The 20621-nt window shown below is 43.7% G+C and overlaps 2 protein-coding genes across 5 annotated transcripts in view; one reads left to right on the forward strand and one right to left on the reverse strand.

Moving 5' to 3' along the window:
- The window catches only part of spring1 (SREBF pathway regulator in golgi 1), a 31906-nt gene extending 27612 nt beyond the window's left edge, over positions 1-4294 (reverse strand). Inside the window, exon 1 of the mRNA XM_072496673.1 lies at positions 4078-4294. Coding sequence (XP_072352774.1) covers positions 4078-4188 — 111 coding nt within the window. The 5' untranslated portion in view covers positions 4189-4294. The remainder of the gene's footprint in view (positions 1-4077) is intronic.
- Positions 4295-4405: 111 nt separating this feature from the next.
- Positions 4406-20621, forward strand: part of rnft2 (ring finger protein, transmembrane 2) — an 87483-nt gene continuing 71267 nt past the window's right edge. For 2 of the 4 annotated variants that reach the window (XM_072496632.1, XM_072496650.1), the window contains exons 1-4: positions 4406-4508; positions 4867-4948; positions 12993-13471; positions 19744-19820. In XM_072496632.1, coding sequence (XP_072352733.1) covers positions 4484-4508; positions 4867-4948; positions 12993-13471; positions 19744-19820 — 663 coding nt within the window. In that variant the 5' untranslated portion in view covers positions 4406-4483. Of the gene's footprint in view, positions 4509-4866; positions 4949-7935; positions 8052-10098; positions 10268-12992; positions 13472-19743; positions 19821-20621 lie in introns of those variants that run through there. The other 2 variants (XM_072496661.1, XM_072496643.1) reach the window with 2 other exon arrangements.

Raw genomic sequence — 20621 nt, forward strand, 5'->3', positions numbered from 1 at the left:
ACTTTGGACAAGAACTGTTTCAGTACCTTGAGAAGTCATGAATTGCACTGAACATTCAATCATTAGCAAACATCCCCACTTCTGACCTTATGATGGAGGGAAGGTGTTGATGAAGCAGCTGAAGGTGTTACGGACGGCACGGTGACACAGTGGTTAACACTGCTGCCTCACAGCGCCAGCGACCAGGGTTTGATTCCGATCTTGGGTGATTGTGTGGAGTCTGGATGTTCTCCCCACGTCTGTGAGAGTTTCCTCCGGGTGCTTCTGTTTCCTCCCACAGTCCAAAGAAGTGCAGGTTAGGTAGATTGGCCGTTCTAAAATTGCCGTTCGTTTCCAAAGATTATGTGGAATAGGGCAGGGGAGTGGGCCTAGGTAGGGTGCTCTTTTGGTGGGTTGGTGCAGACTTGATGGGCCAATGGTCTCCTTCTACACTGTAGGGATTCTATGATGGCTGATCCTAGGACACTGCCCTGAGGAATTCCTGCAGTGATTGTCCTGGGACTGGGATGATTGAACTCTAGCAACCACAACTATCTTCTTTTGTGTCGGATATGACTTGTGCTAGTGGAGCGTTTCCCCCCGATTCACACTGACCATTAACCATCCAATCAATGCACACCACATGTACATACTTTATCAAGTGATGCAATTTACAGGTGTAAGGAGTGATGTGATGGAAAATGTTCAGTAAAATATAGTGAAAGGACACAGACATTTAAAACATATAGATACAGGAGCAAACACTCTCGCTTTTCCTGACCTGATGTGATCATTAAACCACTTCCTACATTGTATCCATGACCAGACACAACACTCCTGCTAGTCAGCTCCTTCCAACCACACCATGTGATAAAAGCCACAGGTTTCTTCCTCCCATTGCTGTAGAAAATGAGGATCCTTCTCCCCCTCGCTACACCCAGCATGAATTCTAGCAAGGCTTCATTAAGTCCGGGTGCTGCCCTTGCTCTAGGTGCATCACTGATCCCGAATACCTCCAATTTCCATTTGTGGACTCTGTTTAAATACAGCTGAAATGTATCACGTGGGTACAAGCATACCTGCTGCATAGCATGGGGATGAAAACACAAGCCAAAACTAGTCAATACAATTGAGTGGAGATTGTAGATCCCAACAAGTTGATATTCGGGTTTTCCACCACACCCACTTGGAAGCCATTTCCAGATTAATATCACACTACTCTGCACGGTCACACACCAATCAGGATCTACTGCTTTATAGCAACATTGAGGTTGCAGTAGAAATGCATTGTTTATATATTCACACCTCTTAGGGCATGTGAAACAGTCTTCAGTTATCCTGGTGGGGAGGTTAAGCTGCAGTTGTACAGGGCATTAATGAAACCACGGTTTGCAGTACTGTGTACTGCATTGTTCACCTTTTTTAAGGAAGGATATAAATGCATTAGCAGTTCAAAGAAGGTTTGCCACACTAATACCTGGAATGGGTGGGTTGACCTATGGGCAAAGGTTGGTCACGCTAAGCTAGTATCCATTGGAGTTCAGAAGAATAAACTTGATTTAAATATACAAGATCCTGAGGGGTCTTGACAGGGTAGACGTGGAGAGGATGTCTCCTCTTGTGGGTGAATCTAGAACTATGGGTCACTGTTTAAAAATAAGGGGTCGCCCATTTAAAATGGAAATTAAGCAAAATTTTTCTCTTTGTGGGTCGGGAGTCTTTGGAACTCTCTTTTTGAAAATGTGGTGGAGGCAGAATCTTTGAATATTTTACGCCAGAGGTGGATAGATTCTTAGTGAAGAAGGGGGCTATAGGTTATTTGGGAGAGGTGGGATGAAGATTTGAGGTTACAATCAGATTAGCAATGAATGATCTTGTTAGAAGGTGGAGCAGGCTCGAGAGGCTGAATGTCCTACTTCTGCTCCTTGGACCTGTAAAAGATGTGACCAATAGGCTGGTGAAGAGGGTGAAGTGTGCAGCCATTAAAACATTTTGCATACAAATTGTGAACTTTTAACTCCAATTTCTCTTGTTTGTGACATATTGATATGCACCTAAATACTTCTTCCTGATCAAAAAACAAAATAAACTATGCTCTTTTGCCCATATTATGAACAACTTAGGTCTTTTTGAAAAAACTCTGACATGTCGGGCACTGGACTCTTGTTCTTGCAGCAAAAGAGTTCAAATCCAGCCGAGCCCAAATTTAATAGATAAAAATGCCGAATGGCATTCAACCCATACATCTCACTCACTTCCATTATGGATGTATGTATATCACTCTGCTGTGGCCTGTAATCAAACTTTATTTCATGAGTAAAGTTCTGCAGACACTGCTCAGTCCCTAACGGTAAGCAAACTCCACATCATTCAAACCTAACTCCACAGGCAAACTGTTCCCCTATTCCTACAGCAAGGTCACCAAGGTAAAAATGTGATCATCTTGATGCATACTTAACCCATCATTCAAAGATGTTCCTAACTAGATATACATTAATTCGCAGGATGTGCTGGGCACTGACCTCACTCTCTCTCGGTCTGACAGGCACTGACCTCTTTCTCGCTGTGCTGAGCACTGATCTGTCGCTCTTTCGCTCACTCTCCTGACCTCTCTCTGGCTGTGCTGGACACCTGACTTCTCGCTGGCTGTGCTGGCCACAGACCTTTCCCTTTGGCTGTGCTGGACACTGACCTCTTCCTGTCACTGGCTTTGCTGGACACTCACCCCTCTCTCTTGCTGCGCTTGACACTGACCTCCCTCCCTCTCTCTGGCTGCGCCACACACAGACCTCTCTCTCTCCAGCTGCAGTGGACACTGACCTCTTCCTCTCTCTGTATGTGCTGGACACTCACCTTTTCCTCTCTCTGGATGCACAGGATACACACCGCGTCCTCTCTCTGGCTGCGCTGGACACATCCCTTCCTCTTTCTGGCTGCGCTGGACACACCTCTTCCTCTCTCTGGCTGCGCTGGACACTCACCTCTCTCTGGCTGCGCTGGCCACCTCTCTCTGGCCGCTGGACACTCACCTCTCTGGTTGCGCTGGACACTCACCTCTCTCTCTGGCTGCGCTGGACACTCACCTCTCCCTCTGGCTGCACTGGACACTCACCTCTTCCTCTCTGGCTGCAATGGACACTCACCTACTCACTGCTGCGCTGGACACTCACCCCTCTCTCTGGCTGCGCTTGACACTCACCTCTCTCTCTGGCTGCACTGGACACTCACCTCTCACTGCTGCGCTGGACACACAACTCTCTCTGGCTGCGCTGGACACTCACCTCTCTCTCTGGCTGCACTGGACACTCGCCTCTCTCTCTGGCTGCGCTGGACACTCACCTCTCTCTCTGGCTGCGCTGGACACTCACCTCTCCCTCTGGCTGCGCTGGACACTCACTTCTCTCTCTGGCTGCGCTGGACACTCACCTCTCTCTCTGGCTGCGCTGGACACTCACCTCTCTCTCTGGCTGCGCTGGACACTCACCTCTCCCTCTGGCTGCGCTGGACACTCACTTCTCTCTCTGGCTGCGCTGGACACTCACCTCTCTCTCTGGCTGCGCTGGACACTCACCTCTCTCTCTGGCTGCGCTGGACACTCACCCCTCTCTCTGGCTGCACTGGACACACCTCTCTTTCTGGCTGCGCTGGACACTCACTTCTCTCTCTGGCTGCGCTGGACACTCACTTCTCTTTCTGGCTGCGCTGGACACTCCTTTCTCTGCCTGTGCTGGACACTCACTCCTCTCTCTGGCTGCGATGGACACTCACTTCTCTCTCTGGCTGCGCTGGACACTCCTTTCTCTGCCTGTGCTGGACACTCACTTCTCTCTCTGGCTGCGCTGGACACTCACTTCTCTCTCTGGCTGCGCTGGACGCTCCTTTCTCTGGCTGTGCTGGACGCTCCTTTCTCTGGCTGCGATGGACACTCGCCCCTCTCTCTGGCTGGACACTCGCCCCTCTCTCTGGCTGGACACTCGCCCCTCTCTCTGGCTGGACACTCGCCCCTCTCTCTGGCTGGACACTCGCCCCTCTCTCTGGCTGGACACTCGCCCCTCTCTCTGGCTGGACACTCACCCCTCTCTCTGGCTGGACACTCACCTGTCTCAAGGTGCTGCTCAGGAAATAGATGAGTGAAAGGCCAAACACCACGGCGAGAACCCAGCGCTTCCTCAGCACCTTGCGCCACACCATAGAGAAACACTGCACCATCGGCTCCGCGCTACCGGCCCCGACTCATCGCAATCCCCAGGCACCGATGAGCGGCTCGATGCGCCCGCTGCCGCCGCCTCTCGGAAAACAAGAGGCAAACCGGAGATCAGGGAGACAAATCCCGCCCCGGGGCCGCCCTCTGATTGGGCCGCTCCAGCCGCCGGGGGCGTCGACGACCGGCAGCGACTGGGCGTTCTGCCTGTCAATCAACCCCGCAGCGTCCGCCGTGCGTGCTGCGTCATGGGGTGAAAGGTGAAAGAAGTCAAAACAAAGGAGTCGCTGTCAGTCATGGTGAATGTGGCTGGAGAGAATGATTGGGGGTGAGGCTCTGAACCCATTGCTTCATACACTCACACATCTGTAACATTCACAATTAAACCGGGTGTTTCCGGCCCGGCTTTGAAATTGCAGTTGGAGCCAGGTTATTACTGGCTGTGGATGGTGCTCTGAACTGGGCCTGAGAACCCCCCAAGCACAGCAGGAGGGCCATTTGATTTCAGCAGCCATGAAGAGAAGAAGGAGGCCTTAACATAGTGTCGAGTTATTATTAAACATTGTTCCATCTTCTTCTGAAACTACTCAATTCAAACTGGAGAAAAGGACCAATGCTGGTTATTCTTTTCCTCATCTTGTCGTTTTCATATTTATGTCAGTAAAACAAATTTTTATTCCATTTAGATTTTTTTTTCCAATTTAAGAGGGACTGGAAGAAGATGCAGAGAAGGCATAGTAGCAATGCTGACAACATCCCACCTGAAAGGCAAGTGTTTGCAGTTATTTGTCAAACCTGTTATTTAGGAGTGTGTGGAAGAGGGTAAATATCAACATCATTAGCTTCATCCTGGGATTATTCAGTAAATTCAAACTATTGTCATTGGTGTATTCTGGGTATTTGCTCTCTAATTATTTTTGCTGTGTTTAGATACATCAGTTGGAAATTGAATCTTAATATGACCAGGTTTATTAAACTTCAGATGAATTTGAATGCAAATTTATTTTGGTTTACTGTAGTTTGCATCTTTAGCAACTTGGAAAGTAGTAACACAGGAGTTCTGCCAAATGTAATGACAGGACCTCATCTTAATTTTTTTCTCATTTCCTGATCACCAGAAAGTCCGATTGGGAGACTAGCTGGTGGTCAGCAGGAAACGTGGCACTGATTACCAACGATGTGGAGATGCCGGCGTTGGACTGGGGTGAGCACAGTACGAAGTCTTACAACACCAGGTTAAAGTCCAACAGGTTTGTTTCGATGTCACTAGCTTTCGGAATGCTGCTCCTTCCTCAGGTGAATGCAGAGGTCTGTTCCAGAAACACATATATAGACAAATTCAAAGATGCCAGACAATGCTCAGAATGTGAGCATTAGCAGGTGATTAAATCTTTACAGATCCAGAGATGGGGTAACCCCAGGTTAAAGAGGTGTGAATTGTATCAAGCCAGGACAGTTGGTAGGATGTTGCAGGCCAGATGGTGGGGGATGAATGTAATGCGACATGAATCCCAGGTCCCGGTTGAGGCCGCACTCGTGTGCGGAACTTGGCTATAAGTTTCTGCTCGGCGATTCTGCGTTGTCGCGGGTCCTGAAGGCCGCCTTGGAGAACGCTTACCCGGAGATCAGAGGCTGAATGCCCTTGACTGCTGAAGTGTTCCCCGACTGGAAGGGAACATTCCTGCCTGGTGATTGTTGCGTGATGTCTGTTCATTCGTTGTCGCAGCGTCTGCATGGTCTCGCCAATGTACCACGCTTCGGGACATCCTTTCCTGCAGCGTATGAGGTAGACTCGATACAATTCACACCTCTTTAACCTGGGGTTACCCCATCTCTGGATCTGTAAAGATTTAATCACCTGCTAATGCTCACATTCCGAGCATTGTCTGGCATCTTTGAATTTGTCTATATATGTGTTTCTGGAACAGACCTCTGCATTCACCTGAGGAAGGAGCAGCGCTCCGAAAGCTAGTGACATCGAAACAAACCTGTTGGACTTTAACCTGGTGTTGTAAGACTTCATACTCTGATTACCAACAACAGGGAATACAGAGAAGGAAAGGAGAGTGTGATCCTGGTAGAGGGGTGGGATTGTTGGTTGTGGGGAGGGTGGGATCATTGATTGTAGGGGAGCAGGTATGTTTTTCGAGTCCAGGGAAAACGACTCCTCCTTTGGCCCACAAGCAGTGCTGGAAAAAACACTAGCCTGCTCTCATATACGATAGCAAACCATTCATATAAGCTGATCACCGTGGGGCAGCACGGTGGCACAGTGGTTAGCACTGCTGCCTCAGCGCCTGGGTCCCGAGTTCAATTCCAGCCTTGGGTGACAGTCTGTGGGGAGTTTGCACTTTCTCCCCATGTCTGCGTGGGTTTCCTGCGGGTGCTCCGGTTTCCTCCCACAGTCCAAAGATATGCAGGTTAGGCAGATTGGCCATGCTAAATTTCCCCTGAGTGTCCAAAAGGTTAGGTGGGGTTACAGGGATAGGGTGGAGGTGTGGGCTTAGATAGGGCGCTCTTTTCAAGGGCCAGGGCAGACTCAATGGGCCGAATGGCCTCCTTCTACAATGTAAATTCTATTATGGTCCAGGGTTTAGAGAACCCCAAAGTATACCATGGAGTTCACCTGACCAAAAACTTTTAATAGATTTTGGTTATGGGGAGCACAAGGGCCCACTTTACAGGTGTGATGCAACAGGGATCTAAGAGTATTTTTAAACAAAAACAATATTTATTCGATGAATCCAGTTAACATTTTATAAACGCACAGTAAACAGTTTATCAACTACCAACCCTGATACCCCCCAAAAAGATACAGTATTCTATAGGTAACCATTAGTAACTTCCCTAATAACATCCATAAGTTAAAACCTTTTTAAATAAAGACAGCAGGTTTAAAAACTCTACAGAAACAGGTATTACTTTGACATCATCAATGAGTTGAAGACATTCTTCAGCTTGCAGAGAGGGAGATCATAACATCTTCTCACTGTGAATGTAGCTCTCCAACTCTGAAAACGAAACTAAACACACTGCAGCTGCCAGCTCAAAACAAAAGTAAAAGCAGAGCCAGAGCTCATCTCCACCCACACAATGACATCACTGCAGCTATTTGATAAACACCCATTTCTTAAAGGTACATCCACCTGACACCCCCCCCCCCAAGAAAAAATAAATAAACCATCATCTTCAAAATGGTTTAATTTTTCACTTTCCTTTAAGAAACATTGCTAGTGAATATACGTTTTTTTTTAACAAAACAAAACACGCAAATGTTTATAATAACATAGTCCGTTTTAGTTCTTCCTCCAACTGGAATCCCTCTTGATTGACAGTCTCTTTGGACAAGAAGGTCTCTGCACGGTCCATCCATTTCTCTACGTCTCTGCATTTCTCTTTAAGGTCAGATACTTTAGTTCAATCCGATCACAGAGCTTCTTGTAATTCTCCAACACAGGAGCATTGGTTAACACAGCCTTTAGGCCTTCAAATACCTGTTGACACTCCGCCATCCATTTAAATTTGCTACACTTCTTTAGTATGTCCGTCTGTGGAGCAACCACACTGCTAAAGTTCAGCACAAATTTCCAGTAAAATCCACTGATGCGAAGAAATCGCATTATTTGCTTTCGTGTCGAGGGTATTGGGAACTCGCCAATAACCTTTGTTTTGACATCCTGTGGGGCCAGTCGACCCTGTCCGATTGTATGACCAAGGAAAGTGACTTGGGCTTTTCCAAATTCACTTTTGGATAGGTTTACCACCAAACCCGCCTCCTGAAGTCGATCGAATAACTCCATCAGATGCTTCAAATGTTCTTTCCATGTCTGACTGAAAATTACCAGATCATCGATGTATACCGCACAATTGGGTAATCCTGAAACGACTTTGTTAGTTAACCGTTGAAATGTCGCTGGGGCATTTTTCATGCCAAATGGCGTAACTTTGAATTGGTATGTACCATCTGGAGTCACAAAAACTGAAATCTCCTTTGCCCTTTTGGATAAAGGTACCTGCCAGTAACCTTTAAGTAAATCCAGTTTGGAAATAAAAGCTGATTGTCCCACCTTCTCAATGCAACCCTCCAAATGTGGGATAGTATAAGAGTCCGTTCTTGTAACTGCATTAACCTTTCTATAGTCCACACACAACCGTTGGGTACTGTCTGATTTCGGTAGCATCACTATGGGTGAGCTCCATTGGCTGCAACCCACTTCAATTATGTCATTTTTAAGCATACTTTCAATTTCCTTGTTAACCTGTGCCAATTTTAAAGGGTTAAGTCAATATGGATGTTGTTTAATTGGAACGGCATTTCCCACATCTACATCATGTATAGCCATTTTAGTACTTATCATAGAATTTACAGTGCAGAAGGAGGCCATTCGGCCCATCGAGTCTGCACCGTCTCTTGGAAAGAGCACCCTACCCAAGGTCAACACCTCCACCCTATCCCCATAACCCAGTAACCCCCCCCCCCAACACTAAGGGCAATTTTGGACACTAAGGGCAATTTATCATGGCCAATCCACCTAACCTACACATCTTTGGACTGTGGGAGGAAACCGGAGCACCCGGAGGAAACCCACGCACACACGGGGGGGATGTGCAGACTCCGCACAGACAGTGACCCAAGCCGGAATCGAACCTGGGACCCTGGAGCTGTGAAGCAATTGTGCTATCCACAATGCTACCGTGCTGCCCAATCCACCTAATCCACCCCAATCCACCTTCCCAACTTATCTCCACAAACCTGCCCATGTGATATCAATAACTCTTTCAGGTCAGTTTGTTTTTCCTCTGAAAGGTAACTCAACAATTTATCCCAATTTTAAAAAAAATTCTCGTTTTCAAATTTAATTTGAGGGATGTCAAATTCAAAGTCATCTGGATTCAGTTCTTCACTTTGAGTTAGAATCATTAAAACCTCCTCCTTTTGCTCTCCTTCCCATTCAAGGTACCTTTTAAGCATATTCACATGACACACTCGGTGAGTTTTCCTTCTATCTGGCGTTCTTACCACATAATTCACCTCACTTAATTTCCTTTCACTCTGATAATGTCCAAAAAACCTTGCTTTTAAAGGTTCACCTACCACTGGTAACAATACAAAAACTTTATCTCTACTGGCAAAACTACGAACTTTTGTTTTCTTGTCCGCTACCTGTTTCATCACATTTTGTGCAATTTTTAAATGTTGTCGAGCCAATTCCCCTGCTCTATTTAATCGTTCCCTAAATTTGACACGTAATACAATAATGTAAGTTCCGACTGCTCACTCACCAATTTTTCCTTAATCAATTTAAGTGGTCCTCTTACCTCATGACCAAAAATTAGTTCAAAAGGACTGAATTTGGTTGACTCATTAGGTGCATCCCTAATTGCAAACAGTACGAATGGAATTCCTTTATCCCAATCCTCTGGATAATCTTGACAATAAGCCCTCAACATTGTCTTTAATGTCTGATGCCACCTTTCTAACGCTCCCTGCTATTCTGAATGGTACGCAGTTGATTTAAATTGTTTTATTCCTAAACTATTCATAACTTCTTTGAATAACCTTGATGTAAAATTTCATCCTTGATCCGATTGTATTTCTGTGGGTAGTCCATACCTAGTAAAGAATTTAAGTAACTCCTCCACAATCTTTTTAACTGTAATATTGTGTACTGAAATGGCCTCTGGAAACCCAGTAGACACATCCATTATAGTCAAAAGATATTGATTCCCACTTTTCGTTTTAGGAAGCGATCGTATGCAATCACTTTTGACCCTTGTAAAAGGTTCCTCAAATGATGGAATGGATATTAAGGATGCTGCTTGAGGTTTCCCTATCACTTGACATGTGTGGCATGATCGACAACATTTAACTATATCTTTATGTAGTTCAGGCCAATAAAAATGTTTTTGTATTTTAGCTTGAGTTTTCCTTACTCCCAAATGACCTCCCACTGGTACCTCCTGTGCTCCTCGCAACACCTCCTTTCTATACCCGACCGGCAATACCATTTGATGAACTTCTGCCCACTTCTCATCCGCCTGCATATGTAAAGGTCTCCATTTTCTCATCAAGACATCACTTTTAAGGTAATAACATCCGGTATACACTCAGATTCCTCCTCCATGTATGCTTTCTGATACATCCGTTTTATTTCTATATCTTTCTGTTGTAATTCCGCCAATTTTCCTGAACTAAAAGTATCCGCCTCATCCTACACCTGTTCTTGTCCTTTTCCAACCATCTGATTAAAAATCGTTTCTGATAATGGCACTTCAATTTCATCTTCACTCTTTGATTTCTCCTCTTGTCTTAACCTGTGACTTTGCGACCTTGTTACTACACAATCCAGAAAAATCCCAAGATATTCGTCCTTCAACACTTCAGTTGTCTGACTTTCCACTGGCTTATCAACCACAGTAGGCATCACTCCCACCTGCGATCCAGCTATATCATTACCCACGATAAACTGTATTCCTGGACAAGATAGTTTCTCTATTACTCCTACTACCACTTCACCACTCTTCATTGGACTTTCCAACCTTACCTTATATAATGGAACACTACTCTTCTCACCCTGAATTCCACATATTACTACCTTTTCTGGCAATATTCCTCCCAAACTACATAACTCCTCATCTCTTACCACCAAGCATTGACTAGCTCCCGTATCTCTTAAAATTGTGACTTCTTTACCTGCTCCTCCTGATACACATGTGTAAACTTTACCCACACAAGTAAATTCTTTAAAGAGATCTGGCACCTTCTTATCAATCACCTCTGATCAGGCTGTACAACCTTTTGCACATCCTTCGCTTTCCTTTACCACTTTAACAAACCCCACTGACTTATCCTCTTTTATCACATCAGCCTTCCCAGTGCTTTTCTTCAACCACCAACACTGTGACTTTACATGGCCTAGTTTATTACAGTGAAAACATTTGAAACTTTTCATTTCTCTTCCACCCTCTGGGATTTCTTTTTTAATCTGAGGTATACTCTCCTTATTATCTCCCATCAAATCTCCTTTACCTCTATCACTTGAGTATTTCTCTTTTCCCCAGTTTCTATCCCTCACAGGCTGAAACTGATGTCGGAAACCAAGCTTTGATTTATGAACTAATTCATAATCAGTTTTAGCCCTTTTCTCTGGTTATCCTCTTCCCATTGATATACTGATATCCCATTGATTCACCTGAGGAAGGAGCAGTGCTCCGAAAGCTAGTGACATCGAAACAAACCTGTTGGACTTTAACCTGGTGTTGTAAGACTTCGTACATTGATATACTAATAGAATATCTTGGGATTTTCCCTACTTTTTCCAGCCAGAGCTTTCTCATAACCCTCTTTGCTCTCCTAATTGCTTTCTTACATCCTGCACTTTTTGTACTCCACTAATTCTTCCCCTGATTTGCTCCCCTTGTACCTGCTAAAAGCCTCTCTTTTCCTTCTCATCGTATCCTGACTATCTCTAGTCAGCTCTGGGCTTATTACGCTTTCCTATCACCCTAGAGGTAATATGTTGGACATGTACCCTCCCCATTTCCTTTTTGAACAACCCCCACTGCTCTTTTTTTGGATTTTCCCACATGTAGCTGTTTCCAGTCTACCTTGGCCAGATCCTGCCTTATTTTATGAAAATCCGCTCTCCCCAATCCAAATTATCTGATTACAACTTGTCTACTTCTTTATCCACACAAGCTTAAATTGTACCATATGGTGTGCTTCCTCACCACCACCTCTATCAACTATCCGGCTTATTTCCTAGAGTTAGGTCCAGTACTGCACCGTCCCTTGTTGGACTCGCTAGATATTGACCTAAAAGGTTCTCCTGCATACATTTTAAGAAATCCACTCCATCTCCATCTATGATTCTAATCGAAGCCCTTAACACTACAACTATCCTAATTAATGTTGGGAAAGTTGAAATCACCCAATATAACTACCCTATTGTGATTATTTTTTCACACCTCTGGGAATTGTGCACACATTTGCTCCTCAATTTCCTGCTGACTAAAAAGAATATTATTTCCTGCACATTGCACTTTTGTCTCAAATTTCTAGTTTCTGTTTTTTGACTTTTGCCTTACGGTACTGGTCAAGAAATGTGTGCCTTATAGTTGTCATCTGGGGCGGCACAGTGGGTCAGCCCTTTTGCCTCACGGTGCCGAGGTCCCAGGTTCGATCCCGGCTCTGGGTCACTGTCCGTGTGGAGTTTGCACATTCTCCCCATGTTTGCATGGGTTTCGCCCCCACAGCTCAAAGATGTGCAGGATAGGTGGATTGGCCACGCTAAATTGCCCCTTAATTGGAAAAAATGAATTGGGTACTCAGTAAATTTTTTTTTAAATAGTTGTCATCTGTGTTAATGTATCCATTGTCCTTAATAATTATCCTATGATTTTTTAATAATCTTTATTGTCACAAGTAGGCTTACAATGCAGTGAAGTTACTGTGAAAACGCCCTAGTTGCCACATTCCGGCACCTGTTCGGGTACACAGAGGGAGAATTCCGAATGTCCAAATTACCTAACAGCACTTTTTTCGGGACTTGAGGGAGGAAACCGGTGCACCCGGAGGAAACCCACGCAGACATAGGGAGAACGTGCAAACTCCGCACAGACAGCAATCCAAGCCGGGAATCGAATCTGGGACCCTGGTGCTGTGAAGCAACAGTGCTAACCACTGTGCTACCATACTACAGTACATCTGTGTGTCAATGTATATATTGTATTTGTGATACTGGTGTAATATTTTTTAGACACCACTTTTAACTGCAATGTAGTTTGCAAACTTGATTCTTTTCTCTTTTAGGACAAGAAGTCAGACAGTTGGTTCAGAAACCAGCGTGGATGAGAATGGTGTTTTCGAAGGACTCAAACCTGAAAGCTCGTCAGCTCAGCAGATGTTTTCTGGTTTAACGGGTCTGCAATCAGGCCCAATAACTGCTGCTTCATTCCAGTCTGGTCTAGTGTTGGGATCGTCTCTCAGCTCATCGGTTGGAAGTGGAGATGTGTTTATTCAGATGACCCCGCAGGAAGAGGGAACCATTCGCGCAGAAAATATGCAGTACCATCATCGCCATCGACATCATCATTATCACCACAGTCATCATCGTTCCTCTCTGCTGCATGTTTCTGGTGATCGCCATGGAAATACAGAAGATGTCAACGAAGACCCTGGAACTCCTGCCCCAGCACTTTCGGAGCTCAAGGCTGCAGTCATCTGGCTTCAGAAGGGCCTTCCTTTTATCTTAATATTGCTGGCTAAAGTTTGCTTTCAGCATAAGCTTGGTATGGGCACGTAGATCCATCTGTTAAAATTGTGTTTCATAATAATTTGAGTGTGAGAAGCATATTCTTTGACAGTTACTGGATTATTTATGGCACTATGACAAATCTTGTACTTTTTCCTGAGCGTCTCAGAACAAATTCTTTTGGATCTTCTGTGTTCACAGCAAGCAACAGGGTCTTTTCAGACATCTGTTCTACTCACAGTTGTGCACAGCTGTTATGGCAGCTGTTGTACAAACAATGTAACTTTAACAGCAGAAGGTGACCTGTTTAAGATCCTCAAAATAGAGCTAATTCAATTTTTTTTTAAATCTAACTTTTGTACAGTATTTTATTTTGTTACTCTGGGAACACATTTTTAAAATTATTTGGTTGAGGAGGTGCTTATGCATATATATCCTACGGCCCTTGAAAATCATAGGAATGTGCATGCGTGTGTCTTCATGGATCAGTTTTGTTTTGCACCCTCTTGTGCTAGTATTCTTAATAAACTAGCAGAGACCCACAAAACCTTTGCAGTGAAATTAGTATATATATTTTTTGAAACCGTACTTAAAAAAATTTTTTTAATGGGATGTGGGTGTCACTGGCAAAGCCAGCTTTTGTTGCCCATTCTTAATTGCCCATTAGCGGAGTGGCTTTCTAGGCTATTTCAGAGAGCAGTTAAGAATCAATCATATTGCTGTAGGTCTGGAGTCACATATGGGCCAGACCAGGTAAGAATGACAGATTTCCTTCCCAAAAGGACATCAGTGAACCCAGTGGGTATTTACAATAATTTATTATAGTTTCATGTGTACCATTACTGAAACTAGCATTCAAGTTGGGATGGTGCGATTCAATCCCATGTCCCTGAGCCTTGTAGTCTGGATTACTCGTCGTACTGACATTACCGCAACACCACCATCACCCGTAAACCTTCCCATGACATGTCCATCCTATTCCTTTTATCCCTCTTGCATCATTCCATCCTACTCCCTTTTTCCCACGCCATCCCCACCCCTTAATCCATTCCTCCTATGCTACACACACACTTCACAATTCCTCCAGCCAAGGTAATTTTCTTGTTGGGCTACCCTTATCCTATATAATTTTTGTCCCCCACCAACCCACCAGGTTCCACCATCATAGACTGTCCGGTCCCCCTCATCCTTCCAGTAAGTTTGTTCTTGGGCTCGCCTTACCTTCTGCTTATTTTTCTCCACCAACCCACAACCTGCTGTCAGCATTCATTGGCAACCACACATGCTGCACATGCTCATCAATACCAAGTCAGATCATTTATGCCTCAAAGTAGCAACCACTAATTAAAGTGCACAGAGAGGTAAGGTTCTTTTTTTGAGGGAAGAGTGTCAAAGAACATGTGGACAGTTCGAGCCCCGATCCTCAGATTTTCTGCTCTCCCGGCTTCCATTCATTGGAAAAAGTTGAAATACCTCCCATCCGTGAGTGTGTGGAGGGGAGGAATGAGGCAAAGAGAGGAAAGTCAGATGGGAGAATTGCATCAGGTGTCTCGGGAGCATTGTTGTACTGGAGAGTCAGGTTTGAGGTCTGCTTAGCCTGCCAGTTGCAAAGCATTCGGCCAGCCAGAAAAAGAGACAACATAACAACAGGGCTATTTTGTGATGTCTGAATTTAGTTTCTCTCTGCAACCCTGGTTTAATACAATATGTTCTGCAAACACTCCGTGTGCACCAGGCTCTGCCCACCAAATTGACTCACCAACAAATTAGAAAATTCCATACAGAGAAATTCTGTATTGTATTGCCCTGGGCTTTTTAAAATTTGATTAGTTCCATTACATCTTAAGCTTTCCCTCAGCAGGCCGGCCAACATCTGTGGTAACCTGAAATGTTAACTCTGTTCTCGCCACAGATGCTGCCTAGCCTGCTGAATATTTCCAGCATTTTTAGTTTTTATTTCATATTTCCAGCATTCACAGTATTTTGCTTTTTTGTTAAGACATCCTTCCTTTTGCTCCAGACTTTACTTTTGACAAAGACTTGGACATTAAGGTATATCTAATAGAGACCTTGAGAAATATTGTGAAGGAAGGTATTCATATTCTTACTTATGTGAACCAGTTTGTAGTTAATATACCTGCATACAACCCAAAGAGAGACATTTTACCCATAACTCCATAAATATGACATTTTGGTTGGTTGAACTTCTGTGACATGAGGTATTTAGCACACTGGGCTAAATCGTTGGCTTTGAAAGCAGACCAAGGCAGGCCAGCAGCACTGTTCAATTCCCGTAACAGCCTTCCCGAACAGGCGCCGGAATGTGGCGACTAGGGGCTTTTCACAGTAACTTCATTTGAAGCCTACTTGTGACAATAAGCGATTTTCATTTCATTTCATTTCAGATAGTGTGTAGCATTTCTCATTTATATCACTGGAACTTTAACACACAATGTCTTATCCCTAGCTGTGAATAATGTGTGGAATTTTTAAAAAAAGAGATGACCAACCAATTTACATGTATCTTTCCTCTCTCCCTCTATTTAGCAATAAGCTGATAGGTTTAAAAGTTTCAGTTAAGAATCCAACAATTGGATTCCAACCAGAGGGCAGGTTATATTAAACCTGGTAGTATGCAATGAGATAGGATTAATTAATAACCTCATAGAGAAGGCATCCCTCGGTAGCAGCAATCATAATATGACTGAATTTTACATTCAGTTTGAGGGTGAGAAGAGTGCATCCAAGATTAGTATTTTAAACTTAAATAAGGGCAATTATGAGGGAATGAAAGAAGAGATGGCTAAAGTGAATTGGTAATGTGCTTAAGCGATCGATCAACAGGTGTTCAGTGGCAGACGTCTAAAGAGATACTTCAGAATATACAGAATAGACACATTCCAATGAAAGAGAAAAATGGAAGGCTCATCATCTGGTTAATTTAATAAGTTAAAGACAGTATTAAACTGAAAGGCAAAACATATATTTATGCAAAGATCAGTGGTAGGCCTGAAGATTGGAAAGAATATAAAGAACATCAAAGGAAAGAAAAACTAGAGTACGAGAAAACACATGCCAGTAGTATAAAGGTGGACAGTAAGAGCTTCTGTAGACATTTAAATAAGAAAAGAGTTAACACAGTGAGCATTAGTCCTATAGAAAGTGCATCTTCAGAATTGATAATGAAAAGTAGGGTTATGGCAGATGGATTAAGCTGGTATTTTGCATTTGTCTTCACTATAGGGAGTACCAGCTTACCAGAAATAGCTGTTAATTAGGAAGTAGAGGGGAGTGAGGAACTCAGGAAAATTACAATCGCCAGGGACGTGGTATTGAGAAAATTGTTGGGTCTGCGGGCTGAAAAATCCCCTGGTCTAGATGGACTTCATCCTAAGGTCTGGAAAGACGTAGCTAATGAGATAGCTGATGCATTGGTTTTAATTTTCCCAAATTCCCTAGATTCGGGGAAGGTTCTATTAGATTGGGAGATAGCAAATGTAACTCCTTTTATTCAAAAAAGGAGGGAGGCAAAAAGCAGGAAACAGTAGGTTGGTTAGCCAACCATCTATTAGAAGCCATTATTAAAGAGGTTCTAGCAGGGCACTTGGAAAAAATCACAGCAATCAGCTAGATTCAGTGTGGTTTTGTGAAAGGGAGATCATATTTAGGCAATTTATTGGAGTTCTTTGAAGGATTCCCATGTGCTGTGTATGAAGGGGAGCCCATAGATGTACTGTACTTAGATTTCAAGAAGGCATTTGATAAAGTGCCATGTCAAAGGTTATTGCGTAAAATAAAAACTCATGGTGTAGGTGGCAACATATTGGTATGGATTGAAAATTTGACAGCTAATAGGAAAGAGTAGATATAAACAGGTATTTTTCTAGTAGGCAGGTTGTGACAAGTGGTGTGCCACAGGGACCGGTGCTCGGCCCAAACTTTTACAACTTATATAAATGACTTGGGTGAAGGGACTGAAGGTATGGTTGCTAAATTTGCTGACGACACAAAGATAGGAAGGAACGTAAATTGTTAAGAGGATGTAAGGGGGCTACAAAAGGACATCATAGATTTCCTACAGTGCAGAAGGAGGCCATTCGGTCCTTCGAGTCTGCACCAAAGCTCCGAAAGAGTACTCTACTCCGGTCCACGCCCCCATGCTCCCCGCCGTATTCTCGTAACCTAAACTGCACATCCCTGGACAAATAAGGGGCAATTTAGCATGGCTAATGTACCTAACCTGCACATCTTTGGACTGTGGGCAGAAACCTGAGCACCTGGAGGAAACCCACGCAGACACGGAGAGAACGTACAAACGCCACACGTAATCACCCAAGGTCAGAATTGAATCCTGGTCTCTGATGCTGTAAGGCAGCAGTGTTAACCAAAGTACCACCATGCTGACCTTGACATAGATAGGTTAAATGAGTGGACAAATGTCTTGACAAATGGAGCATAATGTGGGAAAATGTGAAATTATCCATTTTGGCAGGAAGAATAAAAAAGAAGCATATCGTCTAAATGGTGAGATATTGCAGAGCTCTGAAGGGCAGAGGGATCTGGTGTCCTAGTGCATGAATCACAAAAGGCTGGTATACAAGTACAGCAAGTAATTAGGAAACCTAATAGAATTGAGAGGGGGGGGGGCGGTTGATTGCAAAAGTATGATGGTTATCCTTCAGTTGTACAGGGCACTGGTGAGACTACATCTGGAGTATTATGTACATTATTGGTCTAGTTATCTAAGGAAAGATGTAAATGTTATAGAAGCAGTTCAGAGAAGGTTTACTAGATGAATTCCAGGAATGTGTGGGTTGTCGTACGAGGAAGATTAGAGAGTTTAGGTTTGTATCCTGAGTTTAGAATAGTAAGAGTCAACTTGGTCGAAACTTTAAGAGCCCGATGAGCATTGACAGTGTGGATGTGGAGAAGATGTTTCCTCTTGTCAGAGAATCTAGAACTAGGAATCACTGTTCAAAAATACGGGGTAGCTTCATTTAATTTTTTTCTCTGAGAGTCTCGAGTGTCTGGCCTCTCTTCCTGAAAAGGAGTTGGAAACAGAGTCTTTGAATATTTTTAAGCCAGAGCTAGATATATTCTTGATTAACAAGGGGGTGAAAGGTTATTGGGGGTAGGCAGGAATGTGACATTGAAGTTACAAGCAGATCAGTCATAATCATATTGAATGGCTCAGCAGGCTAGAGGGGCCAAGTGGCCTCCCCCTGCGCCTAATTCGTAACAAGTTTGGCCATGCTCTAAGAATCCCATGTGAAACCCTAAATTGTAAGGTCGTTGACCTGAAACGTTAACTCCCTCCACAGATATTGACTGACCTACTCAATATTTCCAGCATTTCATTTTTTAACATTAAATTGTCTTCGTACTGTCTTATTTGTGATCTCGACATTGGAGTTGTGTCTTTACGTTCTGGCTTTATTCAGATTTCTTTTGAAACCTGCATCAATGCACACAACTCTTGTTTTGTCTGTCAGAGGTCCTGTTTAATTTTTTTTTCAACTTTCCTTATTGTTCCGAATTGTTTAGATCATAACAATAATCAGCTCAGCAACTATCACCTAGGAATCTTGTTATGGCAGTATAGTCACACATTACAGCCACGTTTGGGAGTGTTCACCATGATCCATCCTAATTACAAGTAAGCCATAATGTTCCAGTACAAGAGAAGAATCATGATCATCCTAATGGGAAGGCATAAATGCACTTTGCCATTTCATAGATGATGCCAAGTTAGACGCCGCAGCTAGGTATTTCTCAGAGTACCTTGAATATAATGACTATGTAATTAATCCTGAATCATATACTTGTGCAAGCAACAGTGGATCCAGTCATTACTTTGACATTGATTTTTATATTCTAACATCTTTATATTTAACTCTTGATCAACATCACAAAAACAAATTATTTGGTCATTATTACGTTGCTGGGTGTGCTGGGCGTTTACTGTGTGCTTATTGGCTGCCGCGTTTCCTACATTAGTGACTGCACTTCAAAAGTACTTCACTGGCTGTAACGCACTTTGAGACACCCAGTGGTCGTGAAAAGCACAACGTAAATGCAAGGGCCCCGCCGTGCCACATTTCAGGTTCACCCCGCTGGCGGGATGCTCCGTTAACGCCGGTCGGACAATGGGGTTTCCCATTGTGGGGCAACCCCACACCGTCGGGAATCTCCCGGGCTGCCGGTAAAACGGAGCATCCCACCGGCGGAGAATCCAGCCCCAAGTCTTTTTTTGGAAGAGATTATCATGCATGATACGACATACAGTAGCTGTTTTTTTTTCCCATACAGGTATTGCTGTGTTAATTGGAATGGCAAGTACTTTTGCATACGCAAACTTAACAGTTAAGCACCAAGTTTCTTTAAGAGTGAGTATTTTACTTATTAGTGATTTTCTGTTGCCTTCAACGTCCATTGCATTTTGTTAGAATGTCTTCCCCCCCCCCCCCCCCCAAAAAAAAGTAAAGGATTTCACACCCTTTTTAGTTTCCCATTTTGTCTTTTGCCTTGTGCTGTTCTGCAGATGAAGAAGAGCAGAATAGCATGAGCTGCCCACTATTCATTACTCCCAGTCCTATCAGAATGTGCCTTTGCTCTACTTTGGTATTTGGTTAAATTAGTTGGAAGGTCATCAGCATAAATCTTTGGGGTTCCTCAGGTACATTTGTTATCTGTGTTGGGTTTATCTAAATTTAGTATTGTATAAATAATAATAAATAATCTTTATTAGTGTCACAAGTAGGCTTACATTAACACTGCAATGAAGTTACTGTGAAAATCCCCTAGTCGCCACACTCCGGCGCCTGTTCGGGTACATAGAGGGAGAATTCAGAACATCCAATTCAACTAACAAGCACGTCTTTCAGAATTTACGGGAGAAAACCGGAGTACCTGGAGTAAACCCACGCAGACATTTTATTTTTAAATTTGAAGTACCCAATTCATTTCTTTTCCAATTAATGGCAATTTAACATGACCAATCTACCAACCCTGTATATCTTTGGGTTGTGGGGGTGAGACCTACGCAGACACGGTACCTACTCATACGCCACTGTTTAATGTTCAGAAATAATTTAATTTGAAAGATCACAGTAGATTCAACTTCTCCCAACTGCACGATTTATTACATTTTTCCATTTCTTGGTCCTTTCTTGACTGCAGCTAAGTTT

This window comes from Scyliorhinus torazame, chromosome 1 (genome assembly GCF_047496885.1).
Source record: "Scyliorhinus torazame isolate Kashiwa2021f chromosome 1, sScyTor2.1, whole genome shotgun sequence".
In the NCBI taxonomy this organism is placed as follows: Eukaryota; Metazoa; Chordata; class Chondrichthyes; order Carcharhiniformes; family Scyliorhinidae; genus Scyliorhinus; species Scyliorhinus torazame.